The sequence below is a fragment of the Schistocerca americana genome, chromosome 4 (genome assembly GCF_021461395.2).
Source record: "Schistocerca americana isolate TAMUIC-IGC-003095 chromosome 4, iqSchAmer2.1, whole genome shotgun sequence".
NCBI lineage: Eukaryota > Metazoa > Arthropoda > Insecta > Orthoptera > Acrididae > Schistocerca > Schistocerca americana.
The window spans coordinates 431625588-431653259 of record NC_060122.1 but is presented as its reverse complement, the minus strand read 5'-3'; the positions used below and the strand labels follow the sequence as shown (position 1 = coordinate 431653259).

General features: G+C 42.1%; 1 protein-coding gene across 1 annotated transcript in view; it reads left to right on the top strand.

Annotated features, from left to right (window-relative positions):
- Positions 1 to 27672, top strand: part of LOC124613229 (synaptotagmin-5) — a 128902-nt gene that overhangs the window by 65428 nt on the left and 35802 nt on the right. The window contains exons 4-5 of the mRNA XM_047141904.1: positions 6117 to 6227; positions 17815 to 17935. Coding sequence (XP_046997860.1) covers positions 6117 to 6227; positions 17815 to 17935 — 232 coding nt within the window. The remainder of the gene's footprint in view (positions 1 to 6116; positions 6228 to 17814; positions 17936 to 27672) is intronic.

Sequence of the window (27672 nt, the reverse complement as noted above, 5' to 3'; positions counted from 1 at the left end):
GACTAAGCGCTGGTTTTCCGCATTGTATCCGTAAACCCGTGTCTCATCACTTGTTACGACACGGTTCAATACGTTTGCTGGATTGTTGACTTCATCTAGCGATCTCTGAGCAACTTGCATTCACCGCTGTCTTTGTTCGAAAGTCAACAATTTTGGAGTAAATTTTGCTGTCACACGTTTCATATCCAAAACACGCGAAAAAAATGTATCGCATGACCCAATGGGTATGCCAACATCATTAGTGGTTTGTGTGATTGTGATTCGGCGATCGTTTATTTCTTTCACACTTCCCACGATTTATTAGTTGATGATGAGTTGGAGCGTTCAATGTGCTCTCCTTCTTTATCGTCATCGTAGTATTATTCAAAATGCTTATACCATACGCAAATCATTAATTAATACTATATGGGGCTAATATAACAAGCGAAATTACAAAACTCCCGTTACTTTTTGAACGTACCTAGTGCCGGGCAGTTAAAAATTGATGTAATGATTACAAATAATGCAAAAGGAAATACAAACAATTTTATATACAGGGTGCCCCACTCAAATATCCCTGATTTCAAAGACACAGGAAAAAAACCGCAGTAGATACGGCAATGAAAAATGCACCACATTACAGAGCATATCAATACACCTCGACATGTGAACCACTTGTAGCACAAAGAATATCGAGTCTATATTCAGTTTCTTGCCATGTTCTTTGTAACATTTCCTCTGTTATTGTTGCAATGGCATTAGTGATACGATGTCGCAACGTAGGAATATCGTCCACTTGGTAGCACACACGTGGTCCTTCAAGAATCCCCACATGAAGAAATCAAGCGGCGTAACGTTGGGTGAACGTGGTGGCCAGGCAATGGGTCCTCCGCGTCCGATCCAACGACTGGTAAATTTCCTATCCAGGAACTTGCGAGCAGCCGTTGATCAATGCTACGAGACTCCATCTTGTTGAAAAATGATGTTGGGTTGCAAGTCTTGTATCTGAGGATACACAAACTGCTCTGACATGACCAGATACACTGACCCATTCACTGTTTGTTCCATAAAGAAGAATAGTCCAACAATCCTGTCGTGTATTAGCCCGCACCAGACGTTTAGTTTATTAGTTTATGGATATCACGAACATGTTCAATGACAACGTGCGGATTTTGCGAACCCCAAATCGGAACATTATGCCTATTAGCCCCTCCTGATGGATGAAAGGTTACCTCATCTGAGAATAAATATCTTTCCAGGAAGCTGGCATCCATATCAACATGCTGCAGCATAACCACAACAAATTGTTGTCGGCGTGGTTTGTCGTTCAGCATCAGATGTTGCAGAATTTGCACTTTGTAAGCATACATACGAAGACGCTGGTGAAGTACACGATGCAATGTTGATCGAGGTACATCACGTTGCCTAGATGCTTGACGAATTGACTTATGTTGGCTTCTGAGAAACGTTTGTCTGATGTCCTCCACCGTCTCTTCTGAAACTCTGAAATGTACACTTTCAGAATGTTTCAGAACACTTCCTGTTGCCAGAAACTTCCTATACCATTCCTTAATCGTTTTCACATCAGGTGGATCACATCTATACACACAACGATAATTTCTTTGCACAGTAATCGGCGATTTTGTTTGTGCAAACCACACTACTGTTTGCGCGCACTGCTGTGGCGTCGCCATTTTCACTTCATGTGACCACGATGCACTCTGGCGACGATACTTGGCACTTCTGGCGTGGGAATATAAAGTCTTTGAGATGCCCTACAATGTGGTGCATTTTCATTGTCATATTTACTGTGGTTTTTCTCTGCTGGGTCCTTGAAATCAGGGAGGTTTGAGTGGGACACCCTGTACTTTTATGTCTTCTATACGACCCCCCTTGGTCACACAGGCAATATGTAAGCGATAATCCAGTTCTCGCTAAACATTTTGAAGCATATATGGATCACCGACGACACGTTGCAGATTAGCGTCAAGGAGAAAACACACACATAACACATCACATAACCCCGGCAAACCGTCTGGGAGAGCAGTGTGCTAACCACATGCTCCTTCATACCGCATCCGCATGACGCCTAATGGCAGAGGATGACACGGCGGCCGGTCGATATCCCTTAGGCCTTCAGGGCCTGGACGAGGAGATCACTCACATTGACAAATTATCTTGTGGTAATTCGTTTTGTGCCTTTGAAGAAGAACAACGTTGCGAAAGTCGATGGTAAAAGTGTACAGCAACAGTGCATCACCATATAACACTGGTTAAGAGGCGAAGACGGTTCTAGTGTGGGCAGACAAGACTGAACAACGAGGAATGAAGTGGCAAACCATTACTCGGTTACTGATGCCTTCCCATAAAGCACGCCGAACCCGGACAGCAACGAAAACGTTGCAGCAACATCAGAGCAATTCAGTTGACTTAATCTCCACGTACTAGTATCTTAGTGAGACACTCCTACACTGACACAAAGGAGCAAAGCAGGCAGTGAAAATATGACCGATCACTGCCGAGAAAGACAAAGACCCAGACATCATCGAGCAAGATGATGCTGAATCCTTCTTTTTTTTTTTTTTTGGAGCGGGAGGAGGTGGAGGGGGAGACTATTACATTACAGTGTTAACAGGGTATGCTGTCACATTATTGTGTTAACAAGGTATGTTGATAGTAGGTTAGCCGTCACAGAAGCGTACTACCGAAATCTCCCGACAATGTAAAGAGAGGCTGTCAAAACAAAACAACGAAACATCGCGGGAAGCCCTCCAAGGAGGTATTTTTTGTTCCACAGCAATACCCCAGTTCATTCTACACAGGACAGAGTCACACATGCTGCTTCTTTGGACTAATAAATTTTGCCTCAAGCCCCATATTTTCCTGGCTTGCCACACAGTGACTTCTTCCTCTTTACTTGGATTGAAGAAATCATTGCATTATTTTCGAGGTGGAACGTTTCTCGATCAGCCAAACTGCAGACTTCAACAACAATGATCTCCACCACATCATGGTCGGAGTTAGATTTTTTCAAGAGGAAATTAAAATCGTATGACCACCCCTCGTATACAACACTGCAGATACTTTTTAACTCGTATTTCTGAAAGTCAGCTCTTAGAAACCAGGTTTCCCTCTAAAACGTTAATGATTCGCCAGTTATTGTTTCCTTTCCGCACGCTCCCAGGAAATCACTTTTTCAGTGTCTGGCAATTGTAGGTGTCAGACCGAAAATATAGGAAAACCTAAATGGTATACATATCTTATCAAAGACGTATGCTGTGTTCACTCTATCTTTCTTACTATTGTAAGATTGCCACATTCTCAAAGACTGTAGAGACGTTGAAATGAGATGTATCGGTGGAGGAAGTGGTCAACAAATGTAATCAGGCATCGACAAAAAGATAACACATTAATAGGTTTATCTACAATATGTACACTTAATAATTGAGGTATACATAACTTTGAAATGCTGTAGTTTCTTCTGTGGTGCTGAGATGTAAAGGGTGTTCCAGGAGGAATATTCAGTATCCAGCGATATGACAGGAACGATCAGTCGGAGCAAGAAAGTTTAGTGAACATGGGCTCCAAACTGCATACTTCCTCTTCGCTACTGTGAAACAAGTCTGTTCAACTGCAAGCTGTATTCTGCCCATATTTTGAAAGGTGGTAGTACGAACCAGTACAAGAAAAAATGGCCAGCAAACGTGGGCTCTAAAGCGCATACCTTAAAAACCATAAGCTCTTGTTCATTTTCGCTAACGTGAAACCCGTCTCTTCCACTGAACAAGACCTCATAGCTCTTAAGGCACCCATTTTAGACCCAAGTTCACTATCTCCTCTTGGCTTGGTCCACACTACCCCTCCCAAAATATGGACAGCCAAGAGCTTTCAGCACAAGACATTCGTTTCACAGTATCGAAGTTGAAGTAGTGCTCATACGTACGTTGTGTTGATGTTGTTTTCAGTCCTGAGACTGGTTTGATGCAGCTCTCCATGCTACTCTATCCTGTGCAAGCTTCTTCATCTCCCAGTACATACTGCAGCCTACAGCCTTCTGTATCTGCTTAGTGTATTCATCTCTTGGTCTCCCTCTACGATTTTTACCCTCCACGCTGCCCTCCAACACTAAATTGGTGATCCCTCGATGTCTCAGAACATGTCCTACCAACCGATCCCTTCTTCTAGTCAAGTTGTGCCACAAACTCCTCTTCTCCCCAATTCTATTCAATACCTCCTCATTAGTTACGTGATCTACCCATCTAATCTTCAGCATTCTTCTGTAGCACCACATTTCGAAAGCTTCAATTCTCTTCTTGTCTAAACTATTTATCGTCCACGTTTCACTTCCATACATGGCTACACTCCATACAAATACTTTCAGAAACGACTTCCTGACACTTAAATCTATACTCGATGTTAACAAATTTTTCTTCTTCAGAAACCCTTTCCTTGCCATTGCCAGTCTACATTTTATATCCTCTCTACTTCGGCCATCATCAGTTATTTTGCTCCCTAAATAGCAGAACTCCTTTACTACTTTAAGCGTCTCATTTCCTAATGTAATTCCCTCAGCATCACCCGACTTAATTCGACTACATTCCATTATCCTCCTTTTGCTTTTGTTGATGTTCATCTTATACCCTCATTTCAAGATACTATCCATTCCGTTCAGCTGCTCTTCCAAGTCCTTTGCTGTCTCTGACAGAATTACAATGTCATCGGCGAACCTCAAAGTTTTTATTTCTTCTCCATGGATTTTAATACCTACTCCGAACTTTTCTTTTGTTTCCTTTATTGCTTGCTCAATATACAGATTGAATAACATAGGGGATAGGCTACAACCCTGTCTCACTCCGTTCCCAACCACTGCTTCCCTTTCATACCCCTCGACTCTTATAACTGCCACCTGCTTTCTGTACAAATTGTAAATAGCCTTTCGCAGGCTGTATTTTACCCCTGCAACCCTCAGAATTTGTAAGAGAGTATTCCAATCAACATTTTCAAAAGCTTTCTCTAAGTCTACAAATGCTAGAAACGTAGGTTTACCTTTCCTTAATCTTTCTTCTACGATAAGTTGTAGGGTCAGTATCGCCTCACCTGTTCCATCATTTCTACGGAATCCAAACTGATCTTCCCCTGAGATCGGCTTCTATCAGTTTTTCCATTCGTCTGTAAAGAATTCGCCTTAGTATTTTGCAGCTTTGACTTATTAAACTGATAGTTCGGTAATTTTCACATCTGTCAACACCTGCTTTCTTTGGGAATGGAATTATTATATTCTTCTTGAAGTCTGAGGGTATTTCGCTTGTCTCATACATCTTGCTCACCAGATGGTAGAGTTCTGTCAGCACTGGCTCTCCCAAGGCTGTCAGTAGAAAGTAGTAAGACTGTCAGTACGTAAGACACGCATTTTAGAGCCCTTGTTTGTGAGATTTTTTGGCTTCGAATGATAGTTTCTCTCGGATCTACGAACAGTGACAGTTGCTCCTGTAACAACCTGTACACAAAGAGAGTAATGTTCTCGACGATAACAAATAGTCTTGGATGCTGATACACTCTGATGAGACACTGACACATACAGTTTAGTAGCGTCGAGAAACGTCGAGTTATTGTTCTCACTACAGCCTGCCACACTAAGGTTGATAAAGTCTGTAGATGCAGCTTCTCAAGGGGAAGCTCTGAACTGCGGACGGTTAAAAGGACCCACCGTCCACTCAGAGTTGCGGGCAATGATGTCACGTGAATTTAGCGTCGACTGGTGGCGCCACCCCTCGGAGACAACAGGCGATGAAGAGCGAGGTCGCCTGGCGGAGCTCTGACGGGAGATTTAAAAGTGCCGTCTCCAATGTAACTGTGAGCGGCGCGAGGCGAGCCAGATGCGGTCGACGAAGACGCCTTCGATACCGCAACATGGAAAATTAGTGAACATCACCAGAGGTACTCCATATACAGGCACTTGGAACCGAGATACATAGTATTCAGAATACAGTCATGGTAGCTGACGCCTTTCAACAGCCGTTATTATTTGCTAATGCTGATGCACCGGTTACTAGGCCTGATATTATCATTTCGACACACGCTTTACAGAAATGTCCGCTGACTCGTCAGTGCTTACAGTGGTGTGGCTTGTGTTGCAGCAGGCGCTGACAACCAGGTCTCCCAGTCTGCCTGAGGAGCCAGTGGGCTCCATCCAGATGGCGCTGGCCTACGACCCGGCAGCCGGAATCCTGACGGTGCGACTTCTGGAGGTGAGTTCGCCAGCACGTGCAATCGTTGTTAGAATTTGAAATAAACATTCTCTCTGATGTTATCTGTGCCGCATCTTAGCTTCCAGTCCCTCGTGTAACTTTTGGGCCTGATTACTCCACACCCGTCGCCACATTTGTTTATAGTGCCCGCCAGGACGAGCTTTCTCGTCTGTGAGAAGTATCATAAACCTGCCTCACAGAACTGTTTGCTTTATAACAACATTGCCAGCGCCCACTACCCGATGTGTCCATCGGTCCCTTAACTTCTACCGCCGAGCGGGATTAGCCGAGCGGTCTATGGCGCTGCAGTCATGGACTGTGCGGCTCATCCCGACGGAGGTTCGAGTCCTCCCTAGGGCATGGGTGTGGGTGTTTGTCCTTAGGATAATTTAGGTTAAGTAGTGTGTAAGCTTAGGGACTGATGACAGCAGTTAAGTCCCATAAGATTTCACACACACATTAATTTCTACTTTACGGTCATGGCTGCGCAAAATTTTCAAGAATTTCCCAAATCCGTGCCTATACTTAATTGTCGCGCAGCAGTATGTATTCAAATTGTCATATTTAAACCCTCACGCAGCGGAAATGTGTTGCAATTCTGCATCAACATTTATGCTCTCAGCTCACGTCCAAATGTGTGGCAGAGGGTACATTGTAGCAGATGATTCAAATGGCTCTGAGCACTATGGGACTCAACTACTGAGGCCATCAGTCCCCTAGAACTTAGAACTACTTAAACCTAACTAACTTAAGGACATCACACACATCCATGCCCGAGGCTGGATTCGAACTTGGGACCGTAGCGGTCGCGCAGTTCCAGACTGTAGCGCCTAGAACCGCTCGGCCAAACGCGACCGGCTACATTGTAGCTGACCATACATTAACGTTTGTTATTATTCCCTGCATTGATAGTATGTGGAAATAATCACCATCTGTGTGAACTGTTAACTGTCTGCTTTCATTTTCGTGGCTCTTGCGGTAGAAGGCCAAAGAATATCTATAAGTTTTGCTCTAAAATTTGTTCTTGGTAAATTATAGGCAATTTTCACGAGATATTACACGTTTTTTGAAGTCCTAGTTCGATGTTATCAACATTGTAGATACATTCTCCAGAAATTCAAATAAGCTTATCACCTTTCCCACTGCTCTTGTTGGATGCCCTCAATGTCGCTTGCTAGTTCAACCTGATAACAATCCCACACAAGAACGCATTGCTCCAACATAGGCCATTCGTTTGTATTTTAAGTTTCCGAAAGAGATCTGGCATTCCTCTATCTACGTCTTATTCTATGTCCTTGCTCCATATCATATAGCCTTATTAAAAGCATTGATGCCTGGCTAAGAAACAATGAGACTGCAAAGAAGTACGACTTCTCTAAGTGCATCCCTCAACTTTTCTGAAAAAGGGAAGAGAAACAAAACTCACCAGTCTCATTCATTCTGCAAGCAAACCACCTTTGATTTTAACCACAAAAATAGAAAGATTGTCTTGATGTGCATTTAAGATAACACACGGAGAAGAGATATCTGCTCTGTAATTAAACGAATCGTAGGCGTGAACATCAGGCAAAACCGGTGAGAAATAAATATATTCTTCCTGCAAATTAAACTAGAAATGTTTTCCAGTTTCTATAATGAACTTCAGGAGTAAAAAATACATTACACGTAGGCAATCCAAACTGTGAGTAACCACTGGTATGAATAAATTGAAATGGTTCTGTTAAATGTTACCCTTCAATTACAGCATAATCCTTGAGACCATAAAGCTTCAAATAGATAACAAATCTACTAAGTAATAACTGTGATGTCTGGTTATACGCATCTGAAACACGACTGCGTTGTTCTTGGTTTAGCGAACTGCATTTCTAGTGGACAACGTTATATGGCAGAAAGCAATGAAACGTCGTGGCAAACAGAAGCTAGACAGATCTTTTACAGAAGAGAAAGGATTTGCTCTCATGATCTATTCACTGTATTGGTCACAGAAGGCTTGTAATGCTTCAAACTGTCGAAACAGCCTCTTTCTCTGTCAGTCGACCAATCCGAGCTTTCGTTCCGTCTCAAATGACCACGACGTTGACAAGATTTTAATCTTCCTTCCTTTCTTCTTTCTGTAACATCTGGATATTCATTTCATGCCACTTAATCTGGGCATCTTCTGTTTCATCAAAGATTATGACAGTATTAGTGTTCGTTTCTTGGTACTTTTTGTGTAATTTTCGAATTTAAAATTTATGTAAACTTTTCACGGTCAATTACAATTCACTATACTAGGTGTGGAGTACCATATTTCTAAAACTAAATTTGTCCAAACACAATATTTTTTAATAAGTCTAGTTGTAAAATACTAACTAAGTCTCTTGGATGTCCTGTGTTTCTAGTCAAATATTTGAGCGGTGCGAGAACAGTACACCCTGTAAATTACACAACGGAGTTTTGTCCGAATTTCCATAGCCAAACGATGAGTGGGAAATAGACAATTGAGGTAGCAAATTGACCAGCAAAAAAAGGGTTTAAGTGCTTGAAAGTAATCAGGGCAATTAAGAATAATTTAATTAGTGATTTGAGGCACAATTGAAACATTTCACGAGCAGCTGCTGCTAGCTATGTAAATGATATCTCTTCAAGGTCCACCTACTTTGTGCGTAAAAGAATGCAATGGAGTGATATTTAAGTGTCAAAAGGTTTCCTTCGAATCAAGTATTAAAGTTAAGGCATTTCGAGAACAGAAGACTCTTGGGAGACAAATGAGGTGTCATAAAGCACTTCTTTTTAAGACCTAGCTGTTCCGCACAGAGAAAGTTGCAGTGTTGTATTTAGCTGTCAAAGTGACTTCCTTCAAACCAAGGACTTAATTCAGTACAATTCGAGAACAAAAGATGTTATGAAAGAAAACCAGGTGTCAAAAAGATCACACTCTCTGAACAAAACGCAAAGACAACAATTTTTTTTTTTTTTTTTTTTTTTTTTTTTGCTTTTGAAAAAAAATCAGACATTTTGTGAAATGATTTGTCTACAAGTAAGAAACAAAATAAATTAGATAAGCATTTGATGCGTCTTTCGAATGATGCTCGAAGCCAACATTTGTCCACCTTTCGAATGATGCTCGAAATATGTACAGCAAATGAGGAGCCGATTGAGAATTTGAAGTTCAGTGTTTAATTTAAAATCAAAGAATTTTAAAGAGTACTTTGGGGTATTTATCTGGTAGACTATGTAGGCCGTTCATTGTGCTGTTGTGCGGCCTTGACATAATATCATCTATGCCCGAAGGTGCGAAAAGGTTCCAACGATGCCTCAGTCTCAAAAATTTAAAGAATCCTACAAATGTCAGGGTAATGTGCATTCTCAACCGGCACTTCATTTGCTGTGCACGACTTCGAGCATCATTCAAAGGAACGTCCTATGTTTCTCTAATCCATTTTATTTCTTACTTTTAGGCAAATCATTTCACATAACGCACGACCATTTTTTATTATTTATTCTTGGAACTGAATATGAATGACCATAATGCTCCAAACGTTCTCAAATGAGGAGAGATCCGGTGACCTTGCTGGCCGAGGTATGGTTTGACAAACACGAAAACAACCAATATAAACTCTCGCTGTGTGTATGGGGGCATTGTTGTTGTTGTTGTTGTGATCTTCTGTCCAGAGTCGGGTTTGATGCAGCTCTCCATGCTACTCTATCCTGTGCAAGCTTCTTCGTCTCCCAGTACCTACTGCAGCCTACATCCTTCTGAATCTGCTTAGTGTATTCATCTCTTGGTCTCCCTCTACGATTTTTACCCTCCACTCTGCCTTCCATTGCTAAATTGGTGATCCCTCGATGTCTCAGAACATGTCCTACCAACCGATCCCTTCTTCTAGTCAAGTTGTGCCACAAGCTCCTCTTCTTCCCAATTCTATTCAATACCTCCTCATTAGTTATGTGATCTACCTATCTAATCTTCAGCATTCTTCTGTAGCACCACATTTCGAACGCTTCTATTCTCTTCTTGTCTAAACTATATATAGTCCACGTTTCACTTCCATACATGGCTACACTCCATACAAATACTTTCAGAAACGACTTCCTGACATTTATATATATACTCGATGTTAACAAATTTTTCCAAGTGTCTCATTTCCTAATCTAATTCCCGCATCATCACCCGACTTAATTCGACTACATTCCATTATCCTCGTTTTGCTTTCGTTGATGTTCATCTTATATCCTCCTTTCAAGACACTGTCCATTCCGTTCAGCTGCTCTTCCAGGTCCTTTGCTGTCTCTGACAGAATTACAATGTCATCGGCGAACCTCAAAGTTTTTATTTCTGCTCCATGGATTTTAATCCCTACTCCGAATTTTTCTTTTGTTTCCTTCACTACTTCCTCAATATACAGATTGAATAACATCGGGGATAGGCTACAACCCTGTCTCACTCCCTTCCCAACCACTGCTTCCCTTTCATGCCCCTCGACTCTTATAACTGCCATCTGGTTTCTGTAGAAATTGTAAATAGCCTTTCGCTCCCTGCATTTTACCCCTGCCTCCGCTGCCTTTGACGCCTTCACCGTTTTCCTGGCAAGATACTCTTACATGGACCGGAAGGTCTGTACGTCACCTTTAAGCGCTGCTATCTGTCGACACACACATGTCTGCTGTAACGTTAACGTACACAATTGACGTGCCTCTGCGTAGGGACGCTGTTGGACTCGGCTAATTGAGGTAATCTTCAGAAAAGTGGAAATCTCAAGAAGCCATCACTGAAATTCAATAGTCAGGTATTTTCTATATTGAACGTAAACAACTACGGAAGAAGTACGTAAGAGGTGCAAAGGGACTGCACAGAAAATACTAGTCCTACGAGAATTATAGAGCTACCAGAGATAACTGCGAAGAGGAGACACGAGAAAATGCAGAGTTCTGTATTATTGATCGGAAATGAACTGTCACAGGCATCTACGACTGATGACAAGGGAACTGTTAAAGAAAAAGGGGTGGGGGGGAGGGGGGTTATGGATTCCACTTTTCCCTGATGCAAGTACAGGCGGCCAATCCCGCGTGACTGATTTCCGAGGGCATCACGAAACCAACTGAAGTGCGCTCGTCTCCCTTCGTGTATCGCCGCGCAGGAGGCTTCCTTACCTTTTTTAGTATAAATAACGTTAACATCAGAGAGACAGTTCTGACGTTGTGGTTGATAATGGAAGCAATGCTGAAGAAAAATCATGACACGTTCATGGCATTTGTCTACGTGGAAAAAGCGTTGGACAATGTCAAATGGTGCAAGAAGTTCGAAATCCTTAGAAAAATAGGGGTAAACTATGGAGAAAAAGAGGTAATATACAATATGTACAGGAACCAAGAGGGTACAATACGAGTGGAAGACCACGAACGAAATTTACGGATTAAAAAGGGTGTAAAACAGGAATGTAGTCTTTCCCCCCTACTGTTCAATTCATACGTCAAATAAGTAATGACGGAAATAAGACGAAGGTTCACGAATGGGATTAAAATTCAAGGTGAAAGGTGTCAATGCTAAAATTCGCTGATGATATTGCGGAATGAGCAGCCTAATGAGTACAGAATATGAATTGAGAGTAAATCGAAGGAAGGTGAAAGTAATGAGAAATAACAGAAAGTGAGAACAGCGAGAAACTTAACATCATAATTGGTGATCACGCAGTAGATAAAGTTAAGGAATTCTTCTACCTAGCCCATGACGGAAGGAGCAAGAGAAGTCTACAACTATCAAACATAGGTCTTAATTTGAGGAAGAAATTTCTGAGAATGTACGTTTGAAGCACAGCATTGTATGGTAGTGAGACATGGACCGTGGAAAAACTGAAACAGAAGATAATAGTAGCTTTTGAGTTTCCGTGCTACAGAAGAATGTTGAAAATTCGTTGGACTGATAAGTAATGAGGAGGTTCTCCATAGAATCGGCGAGGAAAGGAATATATGGAAAACACTGACAAGAAGAAAGGACAGGATGATAAGCCATCTGTTAAAACATCAGGGAATAACTTCTATGGTATAGAGAAGATAGAGATTGTGATACATCCGACAAGTCAACAAATGATTGGGGACTTAAGTTGCAAGTGCTGCTGCTCCGAGCGAAAATGTTAGCTCAAGAGAGGAATTTGTGGCAGGTCGCATCAAACCAGTCAGAGGACTTATGACTCAAAAAAAATTAACGGTTGTCCCCTCCACTTTGTTTGAGTGGGGCGGGGCGGATAGTTATTACTTATCCTTTACCGTAATGCGAACCCCTGCTTAAATGCCTTTGCTCAGCATTCCCAAGCCTACAAGATAACTGGTTTATGACTCCGAGTTATGAGTTCGTACACTTGGAAGCTAGCCACCACGTGCTTACAGCAGGCCTGATACCATACAGCAACCTCGACATGACCAACAGAGGCCCATAATTAAGGTAACAGGGGTAACAGCTGTTTTTAGCTAAGGTAACAGCTGGCTCTAGCGCCTTCAGGCAGGTTATTCGCTGACCAACAAAAGGAGCATTTGCGTTTCTGCTGTTAGCTCATTGGTATAAGTTCGCCTCTCGGTTTCTCAAACATTAATACTGGAGGATGTAGTCGTAGATCAATGCAATTGGAGCCAGTTGAACCACTTTCTTTATTAAAAAATTAAAAAAGGAGAGAGGGAGAGAGCAGAATTTGCTTGGTCAAGGTTGCGATGGGACTGATGAAAGGTGAATGCATTGGAAGGATTGGCTAGTGGGAGAAGAATAAAAGGAAGGAGAAGATACGAGAAAGTGGATGACATTAAGGGAGGTGAAAGCTAAATGTAAATGAAGGAAGCGCCAGAAGACAGAAGGGCATGAAAAGCACTGTGTGAAGACCTGTCTTGGAGCAAAACATGTAATAGAAAATAGTATTTCATGTAATTCACCAAACACCGTAACAAATTCGAATAACACATACTGAAATTATTTTCTACTGCGGCTAAAACGTAATTTCTGTTCAAAACTATATTCTATGAACATTTAGACTATTTCTTCGTCTAAGCGTCTGAACACCCAATCACTCGCTAAAATTCAGCGAAGTCGATGGTATTCACGCTAATCTTTTTTATTTAAACAATATACAATAACTAACCAATTTAAATATGCTGTATAATTATTTGACTTCAAGGATTTCTGTCAACTAGTCCTGTCAGTGAGTGCTTGCTTAGCAGATTTTTTTATTATTAAATAACATGTTCGTGAGCATGCCTTACCTTGCACGAAACCTGACACATTTGACCTATCCACTGCTTCTGGTTTTAAACGTTACTCTGAGCTTCGCATAACTTTACTGTCTACCTTAACGAATACTGTCCATGGTGACACGGGTTACCTACAAAACAATGGACTGCAGACTGTAACTTATTAATTCCTTTTCCCCAGCCCTGCCACCCCCCCCCCCCCCTCCTCTCTCTCTCTCTCTATATATATCTATCTATCTATCTCTCTGTGTGGGTGTGGGAGAGAGAGAGAGGGGGGGGGGGGCGACCGCGCCCGCGTGTCGCACTCGAGGTTGAGTGAGATTGCGCGCCCGTGAGTGGATGTGTGTAGATGTATATAAATGGTGAGGTTCTTAAATGTTAAAAGTCATTACATATTAAAAGCGAAACGACTCTTGTCACCTCGTAGAATCTGGTGTACTGTCGGTGGTCCAGTTTCAGGAAACAACTGATGAAAACGGCGAATTACGACGTCGAAATATCGTTTTGGGAAGACGTGGACCACCGATTCTACGAGGTGACAGCGAATCACCGGGAAAGTTTGAGCAATGAAGCTACCTTTGATTACAAAAGTATATTGGACAAACGACGCTAGAAACGCGTAAGCGCTTCCCTTCTGGATAGAACGAGTGAACCACAAATCACGAAGACAACATTCCCTACCTGTGTCTAACGCGCAGTAATTGGAGCGCTGCAGATTTTATCTCCTGGGAAGTCTGTCTGCTCTAACACACTCACGCTTTTGAGAACGTCTTAAAAGTTCTGACAGCCACAGGCCAACACACTTAGAACCCAGAAGTGACATTAAACTTCAAGAAGGGAACTTTTCTTTACAGCTAAAATGTTCCGCATGAAGAGCTGTCAGCTCAAGAGTAATCCAAACAAAACTTGTAATGTAAGGTGCTTCTCTGAAGTGAGTTTACTATCTCCTTCGAGCCCACCACGCCGCACTCAGCTCGCTCGATTCACAAATGCTTCTCTGTCCTAAGAACGACATATAAATTAGCATTCATCACGAAAAACCGCGGGCTATGCTGTTAATGGTATACGATGGTAGGTACTCCTTAATGGCAATTCCCGATTCCAGGAAATTAAAAAACAGTTCTATCCGGTGCAGGAAGCATTTTACTTCGACAATACTTTCTGCATCATTTTATTATTATGCAGATGGTCAATAAAATGTAGCATCATGAATGAAGCACAAAATATGTGCCAGATATGACTAATGAAGCAAATTGACTAGTAAAATTTATTTCTTAATTTCCTCATTTTGGTTTTAACCCTCGAGCGGCCGCGTCACTTTTTGTAACATCAGCAGTCGCATTGTTTTCCTATCAACAGACATCGCGTTCTTTAGGAAAACTACTGCTTTAATATGCATGGTATTGAAAAATATTAACTTATCGTATCATATTCGGATTATTTATTAGATGTGTATTGTTAATGTTATTATGTACACACAAATTTTACCGATCTTGTTCATCCAGCTCATCCACAGTGTTACATGCACAATGTTCACAGACAACGGAAGAATGCTTTTCGCACGCGGACATCTTACACTGACAACAGCGAACTGTAGTTACAACGTTCTTTTTTTCTGCCTCTCGTAATTCATCGACCTTTTTGTTTACGGGCCCTTCGTATTTATAAGGCGCCAAAAATATTTTGAAGTTATTTGGAAGCGCGTGAATGTGGAGTCTTGCAACTAAGTGGCATTTCATAACTTGCTGAAACAGCTGTTTCAAAATATCGTCCTTGCTTTTCTTGGGTTTTCTGCATCAGACTGAAACAATATTTGGACTTGATACCAGCGATATTTAGTAAAGCAAGCCATACGACCACTGTCCGACTTTTAGTTACACGAGCCACAAGAGTATTTGCTGCACGTCTGTTCGGCTATGTCACACCCTCCCTTTGTCATGGTTTAGTCCATGATAATATATAGTTTATTGGTTCCTTCATCAACTGTACCTTCAGTGACCATGGTACTAAACAGAACAACACTTTTTTTGGGCACATAGGACATTGCTTTTATTCGGCTCCCACTGGAGTGATGTGGAACTGTGCTGCGCCGACGCCGTTGGACCTCACTTGGAGTACATTTACTGACATTGTTTCAGTGAGAAGCGTCATTCCAAAAAAACTGAAAACCGCATATTTCTTCGTGGCGGCTTTCTAATACAGAAAAAAATTAGGAAATGCAATTAAAAAGGTTAATACTTCAGTGGATAAATAAGTTATAAACAAGTATATGACAGTCAGTCCAATGAAAACCGAACACCCGCCACAACGAGACAATGGAGTGGTTCCATTCGAAAGTAATCACCACAAGCGTTAAGACATTTGTCGCACTAGGTGGCGAAACGATCAATTCTAGTTTCGTAGAACACGGTCGGCCGCTGAAGGATCCACAGCCATGCTTCGTCTTGCACTAAGTCGTCCGAGTGAAACGGATATCCCCACAAGTCTTTTTTCAGGTCATCAAAGATACGAAAATCGCACTGGGAACGATCTGGGCTGTACGGAGCTGTACGGAGGATGTTGTAGTGTTTCCTGAAGCGTAGCCTTTGTCCGACTGGCAATGTGGGAGCGTGCGTTATAGTGCAGCAGTTTTCACTTAATGGCGCATCGTAACTTCTACAAAGTGTCTTCACAGCGTTGCACATTGTTTGTGGTTCCACGCTCGAGGAAGTCGACGAGCAGAGGGCTCCTGCAGTCGAGGGAGGAGGTCATCATGATCTTACAGAAACTTGTGTGAACAGCTTTGAATTTCTTTTCCGGGGGAGATGTGGGATGTTTCCACTGGTGGTTCTGCCGTTTGCCCTCAGGCTCGAAACGGTGACATCACGTAAGGTCGTGATGACCTTCGTCTTCGACTGCGGGGGACCTCATCTCGTTGAGTTCCTCGAGCGTGGGACCAAAATCAATGCGCAGCGCTATGATGACACTTTTCAGAAACTGCGACGCGCTGTAAAGTCAAAACGCCAAGAAATCCTGTTGGACAATAACGCCCGTTGGCACACTGCCAATCGGACTAAGGCTAGGCTTCAGCAATTTGGTTTAGGAAATTCTGCAACATAACTACGTACAGTCCGGACCTTTCCGCCATGTGATTTTCACATTTTTGGCGGCCTGACGAAAGTTATGAGTGGACATCAGTTTAAGTCGGAAGAGGAAGTGCAATAGTGATTGTGGTTATGGATACCTCAACGTCAACCATGATCCATGAAATAGAAATTGGTCGATTCGTCTCCCAGTGAGATAAATGTGTTCACATGTGTGGTGACTAGAATGGAACCACTGCACTTTCCTGCTGTGGCGGATGTTCGATTTTCATTTGACTGTCCCTTGTAGTACAGCAGATCACCACTTTTCGATATCTTCAATTGCTTATGATACATTAGGGTTGTGTGGGTTACGCGGAACATCCTACACAGGTCCGCAAACGTCCACAAACCTTCATGGTGAAAACTGTATAGATGGTAACGGCCCTAAAATGTTTCCCATGTTGGCATAGGGCAATTATGATAGGAAATAAATATTTAGTTTCTTACTGAGGGCAAAAAAGTTACTCTTTACGGTAGCAACTTAAGTTTCTGTCTCAATGTGTGCAGTGCAAGGGCACATTATAGTGCCGGCCGCGGTGGCCTCGCGGTTCTAGGCGCGCAGTCCGGAACCGTGCGACTGCTGCGGTCGCAGGTTCGAATCCTGCCTCGGGCATGGATGTGTGTGCTGTCCTTAGGTTAGTTAGGTTTAAGTAGTTCTAAGTTCTAGGGGACTGATGACCACAGCAGTTGAGTCCCATAGTGCTCAGAGCCATTTGAACCATTTGAACCAGCCACATTATAGTTTGCCACATACTCTCAAATACAACATTGTCTGTTTTGTAAGGAGGCAAGCACTTAGAATCCTACCAAGCAATTCCTCTGCAGTTTCCACTGGTGTTGCACCCATCAGAGACTCCTTTCATTCTTGGCCGGCCGAAGTGGCCGTGCGGTTAAAGGCGCTGCAGTCTGGAACCGCAAGACCGCTACGGTCGCAGGTTCGAATCCTGCCTAGGGCATGGATGTTTGTGATGTCCTTACGTTAGTTAGGTTTAACTAGTTCTAAGTTCTAGGGGACTAATGACCTCAGCAGTTGAGTCCCATAGTGCTCAGAGCCATTTGAACCATTTTTTTCCTTTCATTCTTGTAAGGTCTCTGGAATTGAGACGCAGTGTGTTGGCTAGAGGAGCGCTACATAGGCTTTTCATCCATCCTGTTACACTTTTAACGAATATATTCCTGCTTTCTAAATATATGTGTAATTTTGTTTCTTACGCCTTGTCAGCTCTGGCTTTGTGTTATTGGTGCAGGCGCACGACCTTCAGGCGAGGGACTTCAGCGGCACCGCCGACCCGTACGCCAAGATCCGCCTGCTGCCCGACAGGGGGAACGTCTGGCAGACGCGCATCCACAAGAAGACGCTCAACCCAGGTGCGGCGTGCAGCGTCTGCCTCCTGCTACATTCATTGACAAGGCACACACCTTGCACATCCTATTGTCATTCCTGTGGCTCCTCGGGACGTAATCTGTGTAGTGCAACTGTCTGCCTGTGGTGTTATCTATGTGAAAGTGTGGGAACGTTTTCTAAATGTTTGCGAATCCTGTCACTGTGGCGGAACGTAGGTACCAGTCCATTATTCACGTAGGCAGATGTGGGAAACAGCCTAAAAACCACATCCAAGTTGACCGCACGCTAGCTGTTAGTCCGCCAGGCGATATAGATCCCAGGCTGCCTGTCCGAATTCCGGAAGCGGCGTACTAACACTTGCGGCTACTCCCCTTCTTTTTTTTTCGTCGTCCTACTTTCGAGCTCTTCCTTCGTCGTTTTTTCGTCAGTGGTTCTGTGCAAATGTCGCATTACATTATCAAATCATACCGATGATAACTTCAGTTTTTTTAGTATAAAGGATGTCCATCCCCTGAACGAACGCGCTGAGCTTATCCGGGCGGACAGCTCAAAATACGAATAACGTCAGCGAGTAGTCCAAGTCGCCGGAAGTTTCTTATTGTCCCATTCTTGAAATAGGCTGGAAAAATGTCAGCTTATATGCACGCCCATTCGCGAGCAGATTGAATAATTGTCTAGTGTGTTCCCACGGCTCTTCCACATGCTGTAAACAGGGGGTTGACGGCTGTAAATTCAGATGCGAAAGCTAGTCCCTACAATTAGAAAGCCTGCCGTTAAAAATGCAACATCAGGGAAATTTTACTTAATGTGAGTATACATCACAGTAGGAAAAATACATGATCAAATTTACAGGTGATTTAGAGGTATAGAGTGTGCAAAATTTCGCACACAGAGCAGTCACGTCTGACAGAGACAACGGCCCTAACTCAGCTGGGCATCAGTAACACTGAGCTTACATGACATAATTATAGGTGCGTCACTCAATGCTACGTGAGCTCTACGCCAGAGTTAATCAATTATAATGGCTGGTGTGTGCTGGAACGCCAGTTCGTCGGAGTCCCATGCAACTACAGTAACAGTCAAAGATGACAAGACAGAAGTACGAGGATCATTTCAAAAGTTCTTGTCACTATAACACAGAATTGAAGAAAATAATTTATTTTACAAAATACCTTTATAGGTCTTCAGTATACTCTCCTTTCTTGCTTATGACAGATTCCCACCGTTTTGGCAACTTCTGTATTCCGGGTAGGGTACCTTCGTTGTTGAGCTGTCTGATTGCTCGAATCACTTCATTGTAAGCTTCATCAATTGTATCAAAACGTTTTCCACGGAGTTGTTCCTTCAATTTTGGAAACAAAACAAAGTCTGGTGGATTTATGTCAGCAATTACATTGGGTGCGGAAGTAATTCCCATCCATGTTTGTCGAGCGTGTCACTCACTGGTAGAGCAATATGTACTCTTGCATTATCGTGCTAAATAAAGCCACCAGCCGTAAGCATATCATGCGTTCTTTGACGAATTTCCGGGCGCAAAAATTTTTTCAGTAACAGCTTTAGAGTGCGTCTGTTACAAGCGTCCCCTGGGCACTCTATTTCCAGCTTTCACTTCATTCATGTCATACGCAGAGATCATCATCAGGTCCACCTTTGATTGTTCGCAGTGGAATTTTTACGAGCCTGGAGAGTCGCGACATTTCCATTGTGACGACTCAAACTTCAGTTCTGGCTCAAAATCACTTATCCAGGTTACATCAAGTGCAACAGTCTTTCTAAGAAACTTTTCTCCACCCGTTCAATAGTATTGTAGCAATTCTTCTGCGATTCTTTTGCGATCTGCTTCCTGCTTTTCGCACAAATCATGCGGAACTCGTGTGGCAGCACTTTTTCTCATTTTTAACATTCCAGACGATATTCTGTAAACTGAAGTGACAGACATTCAGGGCTCATATGCCTTTTTCCTTGCATATTTTTCGTCTATCTTCTCTCGAAATGTCATTAACAATAACCTGAGAGGTGTAATCTGTTGCAGTTGATGGCCTGCCACTTCTTTCCTTGTCCTCAGCGCTTACCCGATCTTCACGGAAACGAGCAGACCACGCTGTTACTGTGCTACGGTCAACTACTACCACACTATTCCCGTACACTTCTCTCAAAGCGTTATACATTCTTGTTGGATTCTTTCCACATATGGATTCGATTTCGATGTATGTAATCGTACCTGACTCGGTTTCAGCTTCTATTTTAAAACTGATTTCCTCACGACATAACACACGAACGAGCGTGAAGACATATACAACCGCTTCCATTACAAAATATAGAAGTTTGAATTCCACAGAGAGGAATACAGTGACGTGCGATAGAAGAATGCTGTGTGAAGAGGCGTGGCACTGCACTTTGGCACACTTAAGACCGAATAACATGTCTTACATTTCCTCGACAAAGCGAGGTGCCGCAGTGGTTAGCACACACGACTCACATTCGGGAGGACTACGGTTCAAATCCGCGTTCGGACTTTCCGGTGATTTCCTAAATCGCTTCAGGCAAATGCCGTGATGGTTCCTTTGAAAGGACACGGCCGATTTCTTTCCCCATTCTTCCCCAATCCGATGGGACCGATGACCTCGCTGTTCGGCCCCTTCTGTCTAAACCAACCAACCAACATTTCCTCGAGCATGCATGGTTTGTATATCATACTCTTCAGAAGGATGTACGCTATAAAACCCGCCCGGTTGGCCGTGCGGTCTAACGTACGGCTTTCCGGGCGGGAAGGAGCGCCTGGTCCCCGGCACGAATCCGCCCGGCGGATTTGTGTCGAGGTCCGGTGAGCCGGCCAGTCTGTGGATGGTTTTTAGGCGGTTTTCCATATGCCTCGGCAAATGCGGGCTGGTTCCCCTTACTCCGCCTCAGCTACACTATGTCGGCGATTGCTGCGCAAATAAGTTCTCGACGTACGCGTACACCACCATTACGCTACCACGCAAACGTAGGGGTTACACTCGTCTGGTGTGACACGTTCCCTGGGGGCTCCACCGGGGGCCTAACCTGGGTTCGGTGTGGGGCGGCGGAGGTGTGAAGTGGACTGCGGTAGCCGTCGTGAAGTTGCGGACCACTGCGGCTGCGGTGGGGACGGACCCTCTCCGTCGTTTCTAGGTCCCCGGTTAACATAACATAACGCTATAAAAATGAACATTTTTGAAAAATCGATTTTTTAATTTTTGACGTCTTATCTCAAACGCTCGAGTGTGTGTCTGAGGGAGGGGGGGCGGAAATATCGTAGATCCGGGGCTGGGTTGCACACAGGTTTGACTGCTGCAGTATTGGAATGTGCGGGCAACCTCATTCGAGGTGGTCGATGTTTGCCCAATGAAGGATGCACTCCGCGGGAAGCAGTACGCGGATGATGGGGAGGTTATTGATGCAACAAGACGTTGGCTCTGACGTCGACCAGCAGAATGGTGCCATGTGGGCATACAGGCCCCCCACTAAGGTGACGTCAGGCAGTCGCTCTGACCGGAGACAATGTTGAAAAATAGGGTTATGTAACCAAAAGAGTGGGGAAAAACTGGGTGGATTGGAATCCTGAATAAAACCAACCTGCTCACAGAAAAAATGCGTTGCATTACTTTATTGAGCACCTCCTTGCACATCAAGCAACGGCATGAGTTGTTAGGTTGAAATTATATCCAAATGTGACACGGTGGGTGAAAACAAACTGCAGCGATTAAACACAACACGACATCCACATACAGCAGCGAATACTCTCCCAGTGATGCCACTCTGAACGAAAATATTGTCACCGGCACAAGGACCTCTTCCCAAAAAGAAATTGTCAGCGTTTTACCTTAGAATGGAGCAGGAACTTGATTCATTACCAAACGAGTGACTGTAAGATCTCCTAAGCACTATTGCCAATTAAGTAAAAGCAAATGTAAACTACCAAATCGAAAATACCGCTATCACAATTTACGAAATTTACATGCACTTGACCTGAAATAACCATTAGTAATCACAGGAAAAAGCACAACAGGTCACTTACTGACTTTGCACTACTGGAAAAAAGCGAGGTGGCGCAATGGTAACACATTGGAACAACATTCGGGAGGACGCCTGTCAGACCTCATTTCGGCCATTCACATTCAAGTGTTCCCTAATCGCTTAAGGCAAATGCCAGGATGATTCCTATGGAAAGGACACGACCGATCATGTTCCCCAACCCTCCATAATCCGAGTTTGTGTTCCGCCCCTAATGATCTAGTTGACGACGGAAGTTAAATTTTTACTTTCCCTTTCGGGAGTGTTGAAGTATCAGAGACCCCAAACCTTAGCAACTCCTATGATCACGCAGCTGTTAAATTCAAGCATTCTGCGCTGTCTTAACATTCTAGCAACGGAAACGTGCTTATTACATTCTGACACGCTGGCAGATTGACCTAATAGCGGCCACTATAGACCGCGTATATTTTGGAAAAATACTGCGTAGAGTGGCACACGTTTCAGTATCAACATAATAAAAAGTAAAAACACAGAAGTAATATACACAAACACTGTATAATTATTTACATCGTCAGCAGAATGTAAAGATACCATGATACTGTAGTAGTACAAAAATCTATAACAAGTGTACATAAAAAGAAAAAATAAGTCATGACAAGAATAATAATCACAAGAGGTTGTGGTGCTTTGTATGAAAAATGGTTCATGTTTAGTCACTTCTGTTTTTTAAAATAATTTTAACTAGTGAAATAAGGATGGATTTTAATTTTGATTTCGAGTGAATAAAGTAGTGCACGTACAATTGATTCTGAAATGATATCCAACCACAGAACTAATTTCCTCATCAGAAATAACTTCGCATTAATAAAAACAGAAGATCTGGCAATGTAAGATACGTGACGTCAGCAACAACAATGACGACTCTTAACACCAATGTCCAGCGGGCGCGCAGGCGCACAGAGTGCGCCACTCCTTAAAAAATCTCTATGAAATATAATACACTGGTACCACTGTGTTCTCTCTCGTTTATTCCTTCATTGTTGTCTTGACTTCTGCTGTGAACAATCGTTTCTGTCTGTGATTGTTACAAGTGGAGGTATTTCATATTTCTTCCGCCTGTGCGTGGTTGGCGCACAAAGTGCGCCGCCAGATACCAGTAAGTATTTTTTTTTCGGTTTATGTGCTATACAAAACCTTAACGTTATAATGCTTAATTGTTTTACATATTTTGTAATTATTTTTGCTTTTGTAGGACTAAAAGATGCCTTAATGACGCCGAGATTGAGTGACTACTCAATGAGGATACAGATTTTCTGGTATCAAATTTCGAGTTTGATTATTGTAAAGATGAGGACGAAGAAGAAGAAGTGATCACACAGAGTGACCATGATTCAACAAGTGAGCAAGAATGTGCCTCTGAAGCAAAAGGAAGTGATATCGAATCTGTTTCAAATGATAAGTATTCTATTGGAAGGGACAAAACGTGTAAGTGGAAGAAAAAATCTTGCAGGGCAGCCGCAACAAAGACAAAAAGTAAGAACATTGTCAAGATACTCCCCGGACCTAAAGCCATAGCCAGGGATGTCAAGGATGGTATAAGTGCATTCACTAAAATAATCAGCATTTACATGATCGATGAGGTTGTCAAATGAACCAACATGTATATTCAACATAAAAAGACTTGTGTAAAATATGTGAAAGAAAACGATACCAAAGACTAGACGAGAGATGAAATAATGTCGTTGTTAGGATTGTTATACATCTTAGGAGCGAAGAATGCTAACCATACAAATGTGAATGAACTTTGGACGACTAATGGATCAGGCATGCTGATACTTAGAGCTGTGATGAGCTCCAAGCGTTTTCTGTTCCTATTACGATATCTCAGATTTGATGATAAAACAACACGACAAGCGAGATAAGAAACAGACAAGTTAGCCGCTATTAGAACAATTCTTGACGAGTTTATTGGAAACTGCAAAAACAGTCACAACGTGAGCGAATTCGTAACCGTGGATGAAAAGTTACAAGCATTTAGAGGACGCTGTAACTTCATTCAGTATATTCCAAATAAACCAGCGAAATATGGAATAAAGATGTTTGCTCTCTGTGATGCGAAAACTTTTTACTCCAGTAACTTGGAGATATATTGTGGCAAGCAATCTCAAGACCCATTTGCTGTTTCAAACTCTCCTTCAGATGTGGTCAGCAGGCTTACCAGTCATACTGAAGGAAGCAATAGGAATGTGACTATGGATAATTGGTGCCGGCCGCTGTGACCGAGCGGTTCTAGGCGCTTCAGTCTGGAACCGCGCGACCACTACGGTCGCAGGTTCGAATCCTACCTCGGGCATGGATGTTTGTAATGTCCTTAGTTTGGTTAGGTTTAAGTAGTTCTAAGTTCTAGGGTACTGATGACCTCAGATGTTAGAAGTCCCATTGTGCCCAGAGCCATTTGAACCATTTTGATAATTGGTATACCAGCTACGCACTAGCACTCTCCTTACTGACCAGGAAACTCACATGCATTGGAACAATGAGGAAAAATAACCGTGAGATTCCGCCAGAACTCCTGCCAAAGAAAGATAGAATACAAAATCAGTCTTTATTTTCGTACCAAAAAAATATTACTTTGGTGTCCTACGTACCCAAAAAGAATAAAGTTGTGATTCTCCTACGTACGATGCGTGATACTGGAGCTATCAGTAAAGAAACTAACAAGCTTGAAATCATTATGGACTATAATGCCACAAAAGGAGGAGTTGATACTGTTGATCAAGAGTGTGCCTCCTATCCTGTAGTAAGAATTACGAGAAGATGGCCTTTGGCCATATTTTTTGAGCTGATGGACATTGCAGGTATCAATGTCCAAATAATCAACCATGCAAACTCTAAGCATCCTAACATCCCAAGAAGAATATTCTTGAAAGGCTTGTAATATACCCTAATGAAACCACATCTGCAACAGAGAGCTAAGTTTCCATCTCTACCATCCGACATTTCACCTTTCCTTCGAAATTACAAAGAAGCGAAGTAGCAAAAGTAGGAGAGTCTTCTTCAAAGAAGCGTGGACGATGTGTAAACTGCGGACGTGCAAAAAACATAAAATCTACGATCAAGTTGATTCTTGCCGCAATTTCGTCTGCAAACGGCATGTGCCTATCAGATACACATGTGAAATCTGTAAACACATCGACTCAGAAAAGATGTTACAAAGAAATGTGTGTGCATTGTTCACTTTGACAATAATGTAAAGTTTTATAGTTGATTATTACGATAAAGAAATAAAATTGCACTGTCTCTATGTGATATTTAGTGCTTGACACGTAAGACATGGAATACGATCTTCTGCTAACCCAAATATACGTGTTCTGTTTTTCGTCATTCATAAAGCCATGTAAACATCAATAAAAGTACAAACAAGACGTAAGAAAGAGAAAAAAGCGCCCGCTCGCATATTGAATGGAAGCGCACTCGCTCGAGGGTTAAACAAAACATTTATTCATCAAACTGATGTCCAGAAACGTGTGAACTGAGAACCTCTTAACTTTCAGAACATTCGAAAACTCTTACCTGTACTAAATGGTGTATCGTTCTCCCACGTTTGCGATTCTGAAACAGTGCTGCTACAACTGTATAATTATTTGTAACTGCAGCTGCAGTAATTGGCACCTTGAAGCGACAATGTTTGTTTTTGACGTAACAGTATACAAATTAACAAAGGGTATTTACAACTTCCTTAATAATGAAAGTAGCTGCAAGCGTCGATAACGAATGAAAATACTTCGCGCTGGATGTGTGATGTTTACCGCTCTCAATGGAGTGCTTGCACTTCAAGTTCACTGTATATTCATCGTAGTTCTGAGTGCCGAGTGTACTGTTACAAACGCGGTTCTGTCTTATTATGCCTTAAATTCAGCGTCGAGAGCCGCTAGTTCAAATCCACATTGATAATCAGTCTGTTGGTCATTTCCGGGAATTCATTGTTTCGATTCTAGTTACTGCATATCGATACATGAATCGTTCCTATTCCCTCACGGACTATTTAAATGTTTATGGCTCATATTTTTCACTTCAGGCACAGACTACTTAAGCGAAAGTAAATTATTTTCAAGGAAGAGAAAAACGTATTAGGAGGTGCGACATCGTGAATTGAAGTAACCATCCAAGGAAAGTTTATTTTAATGCTCTTCGATCCCAGTGTTTGACTGCAGACATACATCAGTTTATTATCGATTTCGGTCTTTAGTGGCCACCTTAAGATTTGTTTTGTGAATGAAAAATATTAATGCAAATAAATGAGCAATATAAACTACACATGTTGACATTTTACCAGACAATGCTGTTACACATGCGCAAATATCGAACATGGGCTAGATAAACATACCTGAATATCAAAAGGTAAGATATTTCATGAAATAAAAACAATTAGGCTAACATAGCAACGTTAATTTCAGTCAAATGTGGAAAACATCCAGTATGGCCAGAAATGATAATAATAAAAAAAAATATGACATCCAGCGTGTTAAGACTTCATACACAAACTACCGACTGATGGGACTGTCAACCAGCGCCGACAACGATTTTAGTTTTATCTTAGATTCTATCAGAATTTTCCCTAAAATACCCTACAAAATCTTTAAAATCTCTAAATTTAGGGCATTTAATTATAATAAAGTACAACACATTGTTTCACTTTTCAATAACATAAAATATCTGTAATACAATACTCAGAACTTCTATAGATTTACAAGATCAGAAGCTTTCAGCTACTACTTTTACACCTTTCGTGGCATTTAACGTGACGCTATCGGACTCTAAAACTGAGCAGTTGTTTTCTAGGATTCCCATTTGTGTTTGAAGTTACTCGTTAAGGGTTCCGTTGTTAAGTTTATTTGCCTTATCTGTTTTTACATTTTTGAGAACACCGAATAATGTTCCTGCCTCAGCATTTGAAAGTGGAACTGCTAGTAAAAATTTAATGACCATTTCGAGATTTTCGTAAGTAAAATGGTCACGATGATCTTTCAACCTTATTGCCTTATACCAATAAATTTAAGCTCCCAATTTTCTTTCTATTTCTTCTTGACCTTCAACGCCAAAATGCTTGGCGCCGATAAGAGCTTGATTATCCCATTCATCGTCTGCTTTTTGCATGTTGCTTTTTGTCACCAAAAAATTGAAATTGCAAAACACGTCTTCCACAGACTGTCTCCAGTTTTCGTGCTACTTGTGGATACCCTGTTACGCAGCCATTATAATCAATCGACTTTTCATGCGATTACTGTAAGTATAATACGACTAAATTCCGATGTCGCCCTTAACAACTGTAACAGAACAGCTAATGTAGTAACTTAACGTTAGACGGATTGCACACAATAACGGTTTGAGAGAATACCTTTTAATATATCTGTGGGGGCCATAAAGCAATACGTAAAGTGGCGCCTATCATTAATAATAAGGTTACCATCTCAAGATCGACTTTTCACTAAATTTCCCTAAATTCCTGTTAAAATAAAACAGCCCTGAACCACACAAAATACAATATGTTTCGTCCTAAAAAATGGTGAAATCCCTAAAAGTGGAAACACCGCTTCAACATCATACTGCGGTGCAATCACAACAGCAGAACACCAGCGCACTTAGCAACTGCATGCACAGCTTGCATCACCAAACTAAAAAAAAGTATAGCAACAGTTATGAATAGTGTTCTAATTCCGGTATGTACAAAATAAATTGCGGCGACTATGATCAATACTACGAT